Source organism: Odocoileus virginianus, chromosome 33 (assembly GCF_023699985.2).
Source record: "Odocoileus virginianus isolate 20LAN1187 ecotype Illinois chromosome 33, Ovbor_1.2, whole genome shotgun sequence".
Taxonomy (NCBI): Eukaryota; Metazoa; Chordata; class Mammalia; order Artiodactyla; family Cervidae; genus Odocoileus; species Odocoileus virginianus.
In genome coordinates, this window is record NC_069706.1 from 34,788,169 (window position 1) to 34,802,732 (window position 14,564).

The following is a 14,564-nucleotide window of genomic DNA, read 5'->3' on the forward strand; positions in this document are numbered from 1 at the left end:
GCATCCTGTCCAAGAGCTTCTTCCTCCCCCTGGACCCAGCCTGTTGCCCAGGGATACCTGCTCACCCACGTGACTGCTACTCTTGGACCTGATGACCCTCCCTCTGAGACCTCACTCCCAGCTGATCCTGTACACAGCCTCTGGTGCAGCCCTCTCCGAAAGATTTAAGTACCTTGCTTTCCACCAATACTTCCTTACTTGTGTAGCATGACCACAAGGTCACGGTTCTGTAGCTGCTGGGGTCCAAAGCTCAAGGCAAATCTCCTGGCCAGGTCCCTCATCTCGATGAAAGCTGGAAGCTCATTCAGGCCCTGGGGCCCTTGTTCCTGCAGCAGTTCTGTGTATAACTGTCCAGGAGACAGGGCACATGTGGGGAGGGAGGAACAAGATAGAACAAGCAAGTACAGCATTCCCTTCTCTGTCCAGAAACGCTAAAGGGCTTGGGACACCATCTGCTGTTTTTACTTTCTTTCCTCCGAGGACACTGACCCTATTCCTGACTGCCTTGCACCAGAGAAGACTTCACCATGCTCTGTAACAATAAATTAAAATGTCTGTAGTAACTGAAGGAGCTGAGAGACAACAGACTAGAAGAAAATTAGGAATTCCCTATCACTTTATTGTTGGTGCTCCCATGTGCTAACTCACACAGGAGTTCTATGGGACTGGGGTAGAAACTGCCCCGACAGTTAAAATAAGTTACTTTTTATGGATCTACTAGTTATGAAGGAGACTGTCATGTGAAATAAAAGTCAAAATAAGTCATAAACTTCCTGCTCTGAAAGATCTCATGTTCTGAACAGCTAGCGGTGGGCCGCAGGGAGGGTGCAGAAGGCCTGAGGCCCCCTGGCAGAAGGGTACCTGCTTGAGGCTCAGCAGCAGGATTCGGGAGCAGTGACTTCGGTCCATCTGCCTCGCTCTAGTCAGTGTTTCCTTGATAATGTCACCATAGTCATTGTAGAACTGATGGGAAGGAAGTGGAGAAAACGATGTCGACCACAGCAAAGGACTGTTTCTGTTCTGATTTTTCCTTCACAGCCCTAACTATTACCTCCTTCCAAAAGGACCTGAGGTAGGGAATATGAATCTAAGCATGAAACAACTCACACTAGACCACATCTCCAGCCAGTAGAGACAAAGCCCCAGAGAAATCACGGTTTAGGCAAATAATTAAGGAAAGAAGCCCTGCCTGGAGTCCACTTCTTAGAGAAGAGTAGTGAACCTGCCAGAACACACTGCACTGCAGCCTTCGCTGTTTGTCTCTGACCCTGGAACAGAAGCTCCAGGCAGCTGGAACTGTTGACTCTTTTGTTCACTGAGGGGCCCTTACTGCCTGGGATACTAGGTGCTCAATAAATAGAAATCAACACAATGGTGGGGTGAGGAGACCAAGGTAGGTATCTAGGTACCTTGGAAGGACTGAAACCTCTTCTGTTCTTTTTATTCTCCTTCTTACATTACCCCATTCCACAGACTAGGCTCACAGAAAGAAAAAAAAAAAAGTTTCTGGACAGGAAGGTTAAGGTATTTTCCCTCCAATGAATTTCTGCCTAACAGCTTGTGAAGAAAAAGCCAAGTCTCTTTTCTTTGTCCCTTTATTCTAAACTACGGGCCTTCCCCCCGCTTTCCCTTTAAGCTTGGTACTATCACTTCCCCCACCCTTCCTGGAGCGCTACAGTGTCTGAGGTCCTGGGTCAGCGACGTGCTCTGCCTGGCGCCCCGCTGTACCTTGTTGTAGTGTTTGAAAACATCTGAGGCTGCGTCCATCTCCAGCACCCCATAAAGCAACAGCTTGCAGAAGCCAGCCAGGAGGCGGCGCCGCTGGTGCAGCTGCTCAATCTGTATGTGGTCCTCCTGGGAACGACCTGGCTCACCCCAAGTGCAGAGTGCAAACATCAGAATCACAGTCCAGGCCTCCTGCCCTCCAGCCTGAGGCAGGCCTGAGCCCCAAACCCTCCCTGAGCCCCGGTACCACTGCTCAGTTCCCCAGGCTGGATGAAGACATGATCCATGAGGAAGCTGGCTAGCTCAGACTGCAGGGTGGCTTCAGGAATAAAGACAAGGGGCCTGAGGAACTCTCGTCCTCCTACAATCATCTGAGGGCTGAAGATAAGAAGCAGATCACTTAACAAGACAAAAGCCTGTCGGGGGAAAAAAAGAATGCTTAAAAAGGACAGAAAATTGACCATGACAGAAATTACATTGCGAATTTCCCCTCAGAATGGGTTTCCTCAGACCATGGGAGCAGAGCCACAGACAACATGCATCGTTGGCAAACGCTCACCTGCTCCTGGATCTCAGAATCCACATCTGAGAGGCAGCTCTGGCAGAGTTCGCAGAAGGCCACCATCCTTCCCTTCAGACCCAACAGCTGCTTCTGTGGAGACAATGACTTCAGGGGGAAGGAATGAAGGAAGACACTGGTACTCCATTCCTCTTCCCCCTCCTCAGATCCATATTCACCTGGGAAGCATCTGATCCAGAAATGTGGGATAGTGTCCAAAGAATGGAAAAATAGACAAGCGTCAAGGCTGGCAGGGTCACCTAAGAACCACATGTTAAAAAGCAAAGGTAAGTAGAGTAACAGGCAGGTGGGGAGAGAGACAGACAGGCAGACACACATGAAGGAAAGAAGAAAAAAGCAGACTAGAGTGAGTGAGATGAGGAGAGACCTACTTCCTTTTCTGGTGAGGAAAAAAGTGATTCTGGACAGTCTTCAGAGGATTTTATCCTGAGCAAGAATGCCATCTCTTCCTGATTTAAAGTCTCCTATAATCCCTCAATATTATCCTTGACTCCCCAGAAGCCAGACAGAATGACTATTTTCAGGTGCTAGAAAAGTACATTCACCTTCCAAGAGGAGGACAGAAGGAGCAACACACACGATGGAGCTCTCTCTCACAAACTCCACACCCCTGGGACTGGAACCACCTGAAAGATGGCCACTGAGGACGCGGGGCCCTTAAAACACCTGCTTCCACATTTCCAACTTGTCTACTTGCCTGGTGAGGAACCTCTCCTGTGTCCACAGCCTTTCGGAGGAGTTGGTAGCAGGGCTCATAAAGCTCCCAGCGGGTTAGGTCGTGGGCACTGTGGCGGGGGTGGGGGGCGGGAAGAGGGAAATGTTACACGGAACAGAACAAACAGGCATCCACCCCACAGACACCGGCAGCAATTGAAGCGGGAGCAGGAGGGGAGCTGCTCACTTGTAGAAGGCAGAGAGGCGCTTCAGAGTGGCTGCCAGACTGTACACCTCATCCTCATCTAGGGAGGACGACTGAGGAAGAAAGGAGGTCCATGTGGCATTTCCCCGAGAACTCACGGATCCACACCCCCATATCTAGTGGCCTCTCCCACACAGGTCTGGGGAGTCCTGTCACACAGCCCTACTTCCAACCTGAAGCAGTTCTTCAAGCTCCTGCTGGAAGCGGTCAGTCAGGAGATCCACCAGCTGGCTGCGGGCAAAGTCCACCCGGCTGAAGAACGTGAACTCAGGATTACACAGCAGATAGAGGGCGTGAGCGCCAGCCTCAAGCACTGCGGGCTCTGCGTGTTTCACCACCACCTCCTGGAGCTGCTGCAGGAGCAGCTCCAGGTGCTGAGAGAGAAAAGGTGGGAAAAGACAGTGTTGTGGGGGAGCTGGGGGAAGAGAACTCCTCCTGAGGGAACTAGAGACGGGGAGAAAGGAAAGAGCACTGACATTAAACTTCAAGGATAAGATGGCTGAGAGAGGGAAGGCTTATTGGTCCTTCTAGAACCCATGTCCTTAAGCAAAACCAGATAGTGGCAGTAGACTCTGGCTCTAGGACAAGAGCAGCAAGGACAGGGAATGCGTCGCCGCCCCCCTCACCTTCTCCAAGCGCCTGGTGCAGTAGATGCGGAGGTCAAAGTAGTCGAGAAGCTGCAGCAGGGGGGCCACCTTCTCTGCGTCAGCTGAGAACTGCGGGATTGAGGGCCCACTTACAACTTCCGCCCTGCTCATTTCGAGGCCGCTTCCTTCCACCCGCTCTTTCCCAGAGGCTGAGCGCTGAGGCGTCTTTACCTTGGCCAGGAGCTGGGGGAGCAGGGGGATGAGGTGCTCAGTCAGCTTCACCTTGTCATCGGCTTGGATCTTACGTTCTTTTGCGGTTAAGCCCTGAAATCAGTCATTTGGGGATGGGGGAAGGGTGTATGTATGTGTATTCCTCTGCCTGATAATCTTATCTTCCTAGGAAGATAAGCAGCTCGCTTCAGATCTCTTCTGCTAGAAGTGGAATTCTTTGAGAGGCAGAGGAAGGAGCACCCTAACCTAAGACTCGAGGGTAAGGACAGACAGTACCTGCCAACAACCCTCAGCCCGCGCCCCTCACGCTGTACCTTCCTCCCCGTGGCCCGTCCCACAGGCGGGTGGCCCTCTGAAGCTTGCCGGACACTGGACACCAGGATTTCTACCAGCGTGCTCTCCTGTGCATCGCCCAGGTCTGGGTGGGCAGGAGGACAGAAAACAGATTCATAGACTAGCCACCCCCAATCCCTAAGAACCCCCTCCATCGCCCCCACCACCCATGACCTATGCCTTTTACAAGTCAGGAGAGCAATCTCTCCTGGTTTCCTACAAGGAGGGGAGAGGTCCCCTTCCCTGGCTACCAGCTGGTACACACTCTGGTCCTTCTCCAGCAGCAGGCTTGTCAGACTCTCCCAGTCCTTCAGCAGAGGCCCCGCACAGTCCCACAGGCTGTCAACTAAGTATGCGGCGTGGTCATGGAGCTGTGGGAGCAGGTAGATGTTAAGTCACCGAAGCCACATGTTAACATGCTAGAAGTGGCTCCTGATGAATCATTTCTCCCCTTCCTGTAGAGCCAGCTCCCATCCTTCTCTACCTGCACATCTTAGCACAACAGCTCCTTTCCATACGTCACCTCACTCTCCACAAAAAAGGACAGCAGAAGGTAGAAGAAAGTCCTCTGGGCACGTGGACTTCGGCGTCGCTCTCTCCCGCTGACCGCTCTTGTCTCACACTCAGGGTAGAAGAGCCTGGTAGAAGGGACACAGGGAAAGGGCACAGCACAGGAGAAAGGAAGGAGTACAAGTTACCTTGGTGGGAGAGGATTAAAGGGGAAAGAGACACAGAGCTAAGGCAAGTCTCAAGGAATTGAGGAGGGACGGAGATACCAAGGGAGACTAATGGGTTGGGGAGAGGAGCTTAGAGCGGCAGCAGATGATGGGGAGAAACCAAGAGAAGATGGTGTTAAAGAAACAAACAAAAGGAGCCCCACTCACTTCCAGTACAGAAACTCCCCTGCAGCAGAGGCCAGGGCTCTGTTAGAGGCGTAGACAACAGGGTAGATGCTCTCACAGTCTGCATCTGTCAGCACCCCTTCCATGCTCCTGCCGGGAGAAAAGCAGAAAGAGCAGGTGGATATGGATGTTGTCCTCTGGCACAACTAAGGTTAGAAACAAGGCAAAGCCAACAAGGATTAACTCACAAAGAACTTGCAAATAGATGAATGGGAGACAGAGGGATATGGAGAGTTAAAGATGGGAAATTTCCCCCCTGGAGCTCTTGCAACTTGGGAATGATCTCTGTCTTTCAACCTGTACACAGACAAGAGTCAACCTACAATGGGTGGAGGGAGAGAAACTCTGGAAGGGCCTGTCTGATACTGAAAAGAACCCTGAGATGCCTGTCTCTCCACTTCCCAGGACTCACTTGAGGATAAGTATCAGCAACCTAACAGCCTCCACTGCCACGTCATACTCTCGGTCCATGACCATGGAAACCATCCGGTCCTGTAAGAAGGAGAACATCACTCAGTACCTCCTTGTATCCATCCCCGAACACCATCCTCTTAGAATTTGAGAGATTCCTAAAGGGGGGGTGTAGAAGCAGATACTGGGATAGCCACGGATACATAAAAGCAATAGAAGTGGAAAAATGAGGTGAGGAAATGGGAACCACAGACAGAGCCAAGCACAGGAGCACAGTCCTGATTTTACCTTAAAGCGGCTGGTAAAGAGCTCCAGGCGCGCAGTCAAGTCTTGGTTGCCATACAGCCCTTGCAGAGCCTTCAAGCACTTCAGACGCACGTCTCGATGCTACTGAGGAGAATGGAAATATGAATGACTCCTCCTCTACTTACCCCCACTGGATGTCCCTACTTCCCTCTCAGATTGCTCATTCTGGGCCTGGGTGTCCTCTATATTGAAGACTCTGAGATGTCTCAAAGAGAATGAATGACTATCTTCTCACTTAAAACCCAAAATTCTCCTTTTCAGCAGAATCCAGCAATCCTGATTAAAAGGATCTTTTGGTTACCACCCCAGGACTTGTATTACCACCCTATCAATAACTTTCTTGCCTTTTCATAGGGAAAGTCTCCCCTCAACTCTGTTTTAAAGCATTTAGTCCCCTAAATATACTCGTCTCTCCCCTAACTTCTCCCATCCTCCCCAGTACTAGGGGAGTTTTGAGGTTCAGTGTCTTGATGAGTTCATCACTGATCACTAGTGAAACACCTAAGTGGTGAGATCAGGAAAAGCTGAAGCATCCTGGGGCAGGGAAGAGGACTGACTCAACTCTCACCTTATCATGCAGGGTCCAGCCAATATATTTTAAGTAGCTGTCAGTGAGGAAAGAGGTGCTGTAGCTCTGCATCCAAGACCCAATCTCCTCAATGCAGATAGCACGGATCTCAGGAAGGACATCCCTAGGCACAGAGACAAAACTGACCCTTTTCACCTTCTCTCCAAACTGACTTTCCATCCTAGCAGATACCTGTTTGTCACAGAAGAGTCTATGTTCTTGACTAATCATCAAGGACTAGCCCTTTCACTTCCTCCTCCCAATGTAAATAAAATACATTAAAAAGTGAACAGTTCCCTTCTGTAACCAATCATTAAAATTTATCTTCCATGCCCCTTTTAAAAACTGATTTTGGAATCTTTATCAGCCCAACTGCATGTGTGGTGAAGTGAGATACAGCTGATATACAACATAAGTTTCAGGTGTACAACAGTGACTCATAATTCTTAAAGATTATGTTTCATTTATTGTAAAACGATGGGTTATAGTCTCTATGTTGTACAATATATCCACGTATGTGTGTTGATTCCACTTCAAGGAAAGATTAAATCAGTTGAAGGGTTCTGAAAGGCAGAGGTTGAAATCTACGTAGGAGTGGGATACACTCCTTAACTTAATTCTACCAGCTGTTTACCCAGTATAAAACTCCCCTGCCTTTAGCACAGTGAAAGGCAGGGTGAAGTGGGCTGGGAAAAGGCCTGCAGAGCTGTAAACCCTCAGAAAGACCCTGCTTTTGGCTCTCTCCTCTTGTCCTCTCAAGGCTCAAGTCCCAGGAAGATGGGGGAGGGGAGGTCTTGGGCAAAGTTGGAGCAGAATACTCATCAAAGCCTGATGCTCTTATCTCCCCTCCCAGAAGAGTTTATACAATCCTTTGTAGGCAGGAATAAATTAAACCTTATTTGGAACATTTGTTAAAGAGTTTTTTCCCAGCTGTGTGAGCTGTGGGACTAACCAGATAACATGGTTAGGAGGGGACCTCATTATTTCTACAGACTCTGTAACTGAGGACCCAGCTGTTTCAATGAGAGGAGCCCAGTAACTCACCTGTACCGATGTACAAAGACACCCCTGAAAAGGGCATTCATCATCCCCTCAATCTCCTCTTGATGCTCTTGAAGCTGGAGGATGGGGAGGAACAGGTCAATCTCTCATGTTCCCCAACAGTTCAAGGCCACAGAAATATTAGAAAAATATGGAGCTAATCAATAAATACAGTAAAGTTGCAGGATATAAAATTAACACACAGAAATCTCTTTCATTCCTATACACTAACAATGAGAAAACAGAGAAATTAAGGAAACAATACCTTTCACCATTGAAACAAAAAGAATAAAATACTTAGGAGTATATCTACCTAAAGAAACAAAAGACCTATACATAGAAAACTATGAAACACTGATGAAAGAAATCAAAGAGGACACAAACAGATGGAGAAATATACTGTGTTCATGGATTGGAAGAATCAATATTGTCAAAATGGCTATACTATTCAAAGCAATCTATAGATTCAGTGCAATCCCTATCAAACTACCAACGGTATTTTTCACAGAACTAGAACAAATAATTTCACAATTTGTATGGAAATACAAAAAACCTCGAATAGCCAAAGTAACCTTGAGAAAGAAGAATGGAACTGGAGGAATCAACCTGCCTGACTTCAGACTATACTAAAAAGCCACAGTCATCAAGACAGTATGGTACTGGCACAAAGACAGAAATATAGATCAATGGAACAGAATAGAAAGCCCAGAGATAAATCCACGAACCTATGGTCACCTTATCTTCGACAAAGGAGGCAAGGATATTCAATGGAAAAAAAGACAACCTCTTTAACAAGCGGTGCTGGGAAAACTGGTCAACCACCTGTAAAAGAATGAAACTAGAACACTTTCTAACACCATACACAAAAATAAACTCAAAATGGATTAAAGATCTAAATGTAAAACCAGAAACTATAAAACTCCTAGAGGAGAACATAGGCAAAACACTCTCCGACATAAATCACAGCAGGATCCTCTATGACCCACATCCCAGAATTTTAGAAACAAAAGCAAAAATAAACAAATGGGACCTAATGAAACTTGAAAGCTTTTGCACAACAAAGGAAACTGTAAGCAAGGTGAAAAGACAGCCCTCAGATTGGGAGAAAATAATAGCAAACGAAGCAACAGACAAAGGATTAATCTCAAAAATATACAAGCAACTCCTCCAGCTCAACTCCAGAAAAATAAATGACCCAATTAAAAAATGGTCCAAAGAACTAAACAGACATTTCTCCAAGGAAGACATACGGATGGCAAAAAAAAAAACATGAAAAGATGCTCAACATCACTCATTATCAGAGAAATGCAAATCAAAACCACAATGAGGTACCATTACACGCCAGTCAGGATGGCTGCTATCCAAAAGTCTACAAGCAATAAATGCTGGAGAGGGTGTGGAGAAAAGGGAACCCTCTTACACTGTTGGTGGGAATGCAAATTAGTACAGCCACTATGGAAAACAGTGTGGAGATTTCTTAAAAAGCTGGAAATAGAACTGCCATATGACCCAGCAATCCCACTGCTGGGCATACACACCGAGGAAACCAGATCTGAAAGAGACACGTGCACCCCAATGTTCATCGCAGCACTGTTTATAATAGCCAGGACATGGAAGCAACCTAGATGCCCATCAGCAGACGAATGGATGAGGAAGCTGTGGTATATATACACCATGGAATATTACTCAGCCATTAAAAAGAATTCATTTGAATCAGTTCTAATGAGATGGATGAAACTGGAGCCCATTATACAGAGCGAAGTAAGCCAGAAAGATAAAGACCATTACAGTATACTAACACATATATATGGAATTTAGAAAGATGGTAATGATAACCCTATATGCAAAACAGAAAAAGAGACTCAGATGTATAGAACAGACTTGTGGACTCTGGGAGAAGGCGAGGGTGGGATGTTTCAAGAGAACAGCATCGAAACATGTATATTATCTAGAGTGAAACAGATCACCAGCCCAGGTTGGATGCATGAGACAAGTGCTCGGGCCTGGTGCACTGGGAAGACCCAGAGGGATCGGGTGGAGAGGGAGGTGGGAGGGGGGACTGGGATGGGGAATACATGTAAATCCATGGCTAATTCATTTCAATGTATGACAAAAACCACTGCAATGTTGTAAAGTAATTAGCCTCCAACTAATAAAAATAAATGGAAAAAAAATAAAACAGGTGTATATACAAAAAAAAAGAAAAAAAAGAAAAATATGACATTCACCTGTTTCCTATTAATTACAGGGCACAGTCTGAACCTCTTGTATCCTATGTTCCCTTTTAAACTGTCTTTATTTTCAGGTCATTTGACTTTATTTCCCACATGTTCACAATACTTCTATCTCCCCAAATAACTTTTTTCTCCACATGAAAAATACACATCTATAAATAAGGTATGAAAGTTACAAGCCACTTTCTCTCTTTCCTTTGGTATGGACTAGATACCTTGGAAAAGAGTATCACCTACTCATGCACATGTGATAGTGGATAGCCCAGTGAAGTCAGGCAGTCAGTAAGATACCTCTAAAATACAAAGCTGATGAGAAAGCTGGCATTGGCAAATGAAAGTAATTAATTAAGCTCATCAGTCTAAAGCAAAGAAAGAGAAAACGTAGCCAATAAGTTATCAGAATAGAAAAAGATTAAACCTTCTAATTCTGGAAGAAGCTGTATAGTCAACTAATGCCTCAGAGATTTGTTTTAAAAAAGTATTATCCTTTCTGTGTCTTGTTATTTTGACCATCTTTGGCTATTCAGAGGTCCTAGCTGGTAGTTATACATGTTTTCTACGAACATCAATTGGGGAAATTTTTTTAATAAATGCAATTTGTTTGAGAAAAGAAATGGAACAAAAAAGGGAGAGAGAAGGAAGCAATTAGATCAGTGATTCTCAATTTGGGGTTCCCACAGGACTTGAGCAAAGCCTGAAAAGAGTTTTGTTTATTACGACCTGGGTACTACCGCCACCTAGTGGATAGAGGCCAGGGATGCTATGGGTTTGATCCCTGGGATGGGAAGATCCCCTGGGGGAGAAAATGGCAACCCACTCCAGTACTCTCGCCTGAAAAATCCCATGGACAGAGTCTGTCAGGCTACAATCCATGGTGTTTCAAGGAGTTGGACACAACTGAGCACATATGCTGAAACAATGCCAGAACAGACTCCTAAATGGCACTGTTGATTAGATGTTACACTAGATTAACACTAGATGTAACACTAGATTAGATGTTATCTGTTACCCTAACAGGTAACAGGGAAGCAGAATTGCAAGGCGACATTCTTGAAGACAACTGGCCCAACTCAATAAATCAATATCCAGAGTGGAAAGTGGAGGCCGGGGCAAAGGTTCTATACAAGATTAAAAGAGACTTAAGAAACACAAAAAGACCAAATGAAATGCACAGTCCTTAACTAAATCCTGGCTGGAATTAACCAAATATAAGAGGCATGGAAACAGTGAGAGATTTTATTTTCTTGGGTTCCAAAATCACTGCAGATGGTGACTGCAGCCATGAAATTAAAAGACACTTACTCCTTGGAAGACTAGCTGTGACCAACCTAGACAGCATATTAAAAAGCAGAGACATTACTCTGCCAACAAAGGTTCATCTAGTCAAAGCTATGGTTTTTCCAGCAGTCATGTATGGATGTGAGAGTTGGATTACAAAGCTGAGCGCAGAAGAACTGATGCTTTTGAACTGTGGTGTTGGAGAAGACTCTTGAGAGTCCCTTGGACTGCAAGGAGATCCAACCAGTCCATCCTAAAGGAGATCAGTCCTGAGTGTTCATTGGAAGGACTGATGCTGAAAGCGGCAACTCCAATACTTTGGCCACCAAGAACTGACTCATTAGAAAAGACCCTGATGCTGGGAAAGATTGAAGGAAGGAGGAGAAGGGGACGACAGAGGATAAAATGGTTGGATGGCATCACTGACTCGATGGACAGGAGTTTGAGCAAACTCCGAGAGTTGGTGATGGACAGAGAAGTCTGGCATGCTGCAGTCCGTAGGGTCACAAAGAGTTGGACATGACTGAGCAACTGAACTGAACTGGAAAGGCATTTTGGGGACAAATGGAAAATTTTAAATAGGAGTTTGGATTAGAAAATATTGGGGACTCACTGTTACTGTTTTTGGATAGGAAAATAGTATTGAGATAATACATGAACATGTTTTTTAGAGGACATATTCAAATCTTTAGGTTAAAATATCCCCAGGTGGCGCTAGTGGTAAAGAATCCACCTGCCAATGCAGGAGGTGCAAGAGATGCGGTTTGATCTCTGGGTTGGGAAGATCCCCTGGAGTAAGAAATGGAAACTGGCTCCAGTATTCTTGCCTGGAAAATCCCATGGACAAAGGAGCCTGGAGGGCTACAATCCATGGGGTCGCAGAGAATTGGACATGACTGAGCGCACACACACACACATCCACAATTTAGTAAGAAAAATAGCAAGAAAAAAAATAGATGAAGTATAGTGAAATACACGACTGAGTAACTGAACGAAATAATAGTTGTTAAATCTAGATAGTCCATATGTGGTGTTCATTCTACCAGTATTATCTTTTTGAACATTTGAAGATTTTCATATTTAAAGAAAAAGGAAAGATAGAGAGGGAAGGAAGAAAGGTGGGTCCATCAATACCAAATTTTACGTAGTCAAAAAGGGAGACTGAAAAAAGGCCATTGGCTATAGGGATTTATTTATTTATTTATTTTGGCTATAGGGATTTAGAAGTTACTGGTTTGGAGAGAACAATTTGAAAGAAAAAAATGGGGGTAGAAGCTAGGTAGCAAAAAGGATTCAGTTGGATATTAGGGAAGTAAGGAAATACTAAAAGGATAGAAATGGAGTAACTTATAGAGAAGGATTAAGGATAGATTCAAATGCTTATATACATTTATAACTGGAGAGAGGAAACACCAGTGGGGAGGGAGAAATTAAAGAAAGTAAAACTACAACTGATGAAGCAAGAGCCAGAGAAGTCCAAATAAAACAATCACACGAGTGTATGTAAGATTTGAAACAGACTTAACATATATACAATTTAAGATCACACTGACAGTGAAAATAGCAAGAGAATCCGGGAAGTAAAACGTTCCCTCCTCTAATGATTTAGCATGGAAGAGATCTTTGATGAGAGCTGGAAAACGGTCAGTTGGCAGAGTTAGACATGGTGAGTCCTGCCAACCTCATGGTTGGGGAGGTCTCAGATACTCTGGAGAAGTGAGGGGAAAATCAGTGCTAAGTCTCATGACATACACAACTGTTTGAAGGTTTACACAGTGTAAGAGATTTTGTTGGGAGTTATGTCCTCTGGTGGTCTTCTTCAGGTTTAAAAGGAATCAAAGCAAGTACCTACTATGTGCCCAGGTAGGCAATTTACTCGTCTCATTTAGTCCTCACAAAAAGAATTACCCCCTTTTGAAAGGAAAGGACACTGAAGCTTAGAGGTTATGTAAGGCCATGGAGCTAATAGCTAACTGGAACAGAATTTAAATCCAGGAGTGAATGACAGGCCTGTGTCCTTTCCATTCGTTGAAAACTTGGCCTCCTCCACCAGCAGTTGGCCTCCCAGCACTCCTGCATACCATAACACTTGAGATGAAAGTCAGTGCTTAATTCCTTGCACAAGATGCAGGCACAACACTTAGACACTTGTGATAATGAATGCAGACAACAGAAACTGAGCAAAAGTGGAATTACAGAGAACTTTTAAAATTTACTCTAAACTAGAAATGCTCTCTTGAGCCCACATCCCAGAAACAAGCTGAACATACAATGACCTCTAACAGGATGGGTCTATTAAACTACTGCCAGACTCCATCATTCATAGTCTGAAAGCTTGCCTGGGAGAGAGAAGCTGGGGGACTGATAAGGTGCTGTGATAAGCAGCGGTGATGGAAGCGGGAGGCGGGAAACGGCTCACCTCCCTGCGTTTCTCCAGCAGGCTCTCGAGCCGCTCAGGCGCTCTCTGTCCTGGCCCCTTGTTCCGTTCAGCCTCGTACTGACGCTGATTGTTGTCCTTGTGCAGACTCAGCTGGAGGGCAACTCTTACCAGGGAGGTCATCAGCTTCATGGCTTTGAGTCAGTAAAAATAAGTTAAGAAAATCATTAAGTGAGAGGAGGGATGGTATGTTCAAAAAAGAAGAAAAAAGGGGCAGTGAAATAGAAAAGCTAGAGCAGGGTAACCCTAAAATCCCAAGACTCGCTGTTCTCGAGTGGGCTTTTTCTCTCCCTCTTTTGGGCTTGTTTTAATCCTTAGCCTGTTCTCAGTGAGCTCTGAGAAACATGTTAAAGCTGGAAACTGTCACAGTGATCCACCCCTTTTTACAATCCCACTAATGAGAAACTGGATGAAGGTTCAGGACAAAATAAGCATGACCTTGAAGTAAAGAGCTAGAATGCAGGCAGGAAAGAAGACCCAGGACTAGAGAACAGAGGGAAGTTCCCATGAGAACATTTACAGAGTTAACAGTGACTGCTTACCAGCCAGGGTGCTAGTGTGACGGAAGGCACGGACCTGGGAGTCTGAGAGCCCAGTGAGCAGGGAGATGAGGTTGTCCATGGGGAAGCCATCATAGAGGAGGCTGTATTGGCACTGGTAGACCAATGTTCTCACAAATTCACAAAAGCTGCCCTGGAACTTCTTCCAGGATGGGCCTGAAGCTGTCAGAGGATAGTCTCCTGAATCCTAAAGAAGAGTTTATGAAAAAGATGGGAGAGTTACTACCAGGTCCATGGAGTCATAGGGACTGGATGTCAAAACCCAACCATATAGTAAAAAAATGTATCTCTTATATCTTATTCTCAACTCTGTAGGCATATTTGGATAATGTGTATAGGTCCCTTTTGCTCCCAAGAAATTAAACCCCTCCTTTTAAAAGCTATCCTATTTCCCAGAATTGAAAAGAAGAAGGTAATGGGCCTTGTATTTTGCAATAAGAGTGCGCTAGAGG

The 14,564-nt window shown here is 45.4% G+C and overlaps 1 protein-coding gene across 4 annotated transcripts in view; it reads right to left on the minus strand.

The window, feature by feature from the left end:
* Nucleotides 1-14,564, minus strand: part of STAG3 (STAG3 cohesin complex component) — a 29,211-nt gene that overhangs the window by 7,034 nt on the left and 7,613 nt on the right. For 3 of the 4 annotated variants that reach the window (XM_070460337.1, XM_070460335.1, XM_070460338.1), the window contains 21 exons: nucleotides 14,095-14,299; nucleotides 13,535-13,686; nucleotides 7,607-7,680; nucleotides 6,563-6,686; nucleotides 5,977-6,075; nucleotides 5,690-5,769; nucleotides 5,260-5,367; nucleotides 4,899-5,013; nucleotides 4,641-4,746; nucleotides 4,357-4,460; nucleotides 4,043-4,135; nucleotides 3,851-3,940; nucleotides 3,398-3,598; nucleotides 3,207-3,277; nucleotides 3,003-3,090; nucleotides 2,464-2,544; nucleotides 2,285-2,392; nucleotides 1,973-2,141; nucleotides 1,729-1,865; nucleotides 862-963; nucleotides 199-347 (listed from right to left, as the gene is read on the minus strand). In XM_070460337.1, coding sequence (XP_070316438.1) covers nucleotides 199-347; nucleotides 862-963; nucleotides 1,729-1,865; nucleotides 1,973-2,141; nucleotides 2,285-2,392; nucleotides 2,464-2,544; nucleotides 3,003-3,090; nucleotides 3,207-3,277; nucleotides 3,398-3,598; nucleotides 3,851-3,940; nucleotides 4,043-4,135; nucleotides 4,357-4,460; nucleotides 4,641-4,746; nucleotides 4,899-5,013; nucleotides 5,260-5,367; nucleotides 5,690-5,769; nucleotides 5,977-6,075; nucleotides 6,563-6,686; nucleotides 7,607-7,680; nucleotides 13,535-13,686; nucleotides 14,095-14,299 — 2,456 coding nt within the window. The remainder of the gene's footprint in view (nucleotides 1-198; nucleotides 348-861; nucleotides 964-1,728; nucleotides 1,866-1,972; nucleotides 2,142-2,284; nucleotides 2,393-2,463; nucleotides 2,545-3,002; nucleotides 3,091-3,206; nucleotides 3,278-3,397; nucleotides 3,599-3,850; nucleotides 3,941-4,042; nucleotides 4,136-4,356; nucleotides 4,461-4,640; nucleotides 4,747-4,898; nucleotides 5,014-5,259; nucleotides 5,368-5,689; nucleotides 5,770-5,976; nucleotides 6,076-6,562; nucleotides 6,687-7,606; nucleotides 7,681-13,534; nucleotides 13,687-14,094; nucleotides 14,300-14,564) is intronic. The other variant, XM_070460336.1, reaches the window with a different exon arrangement.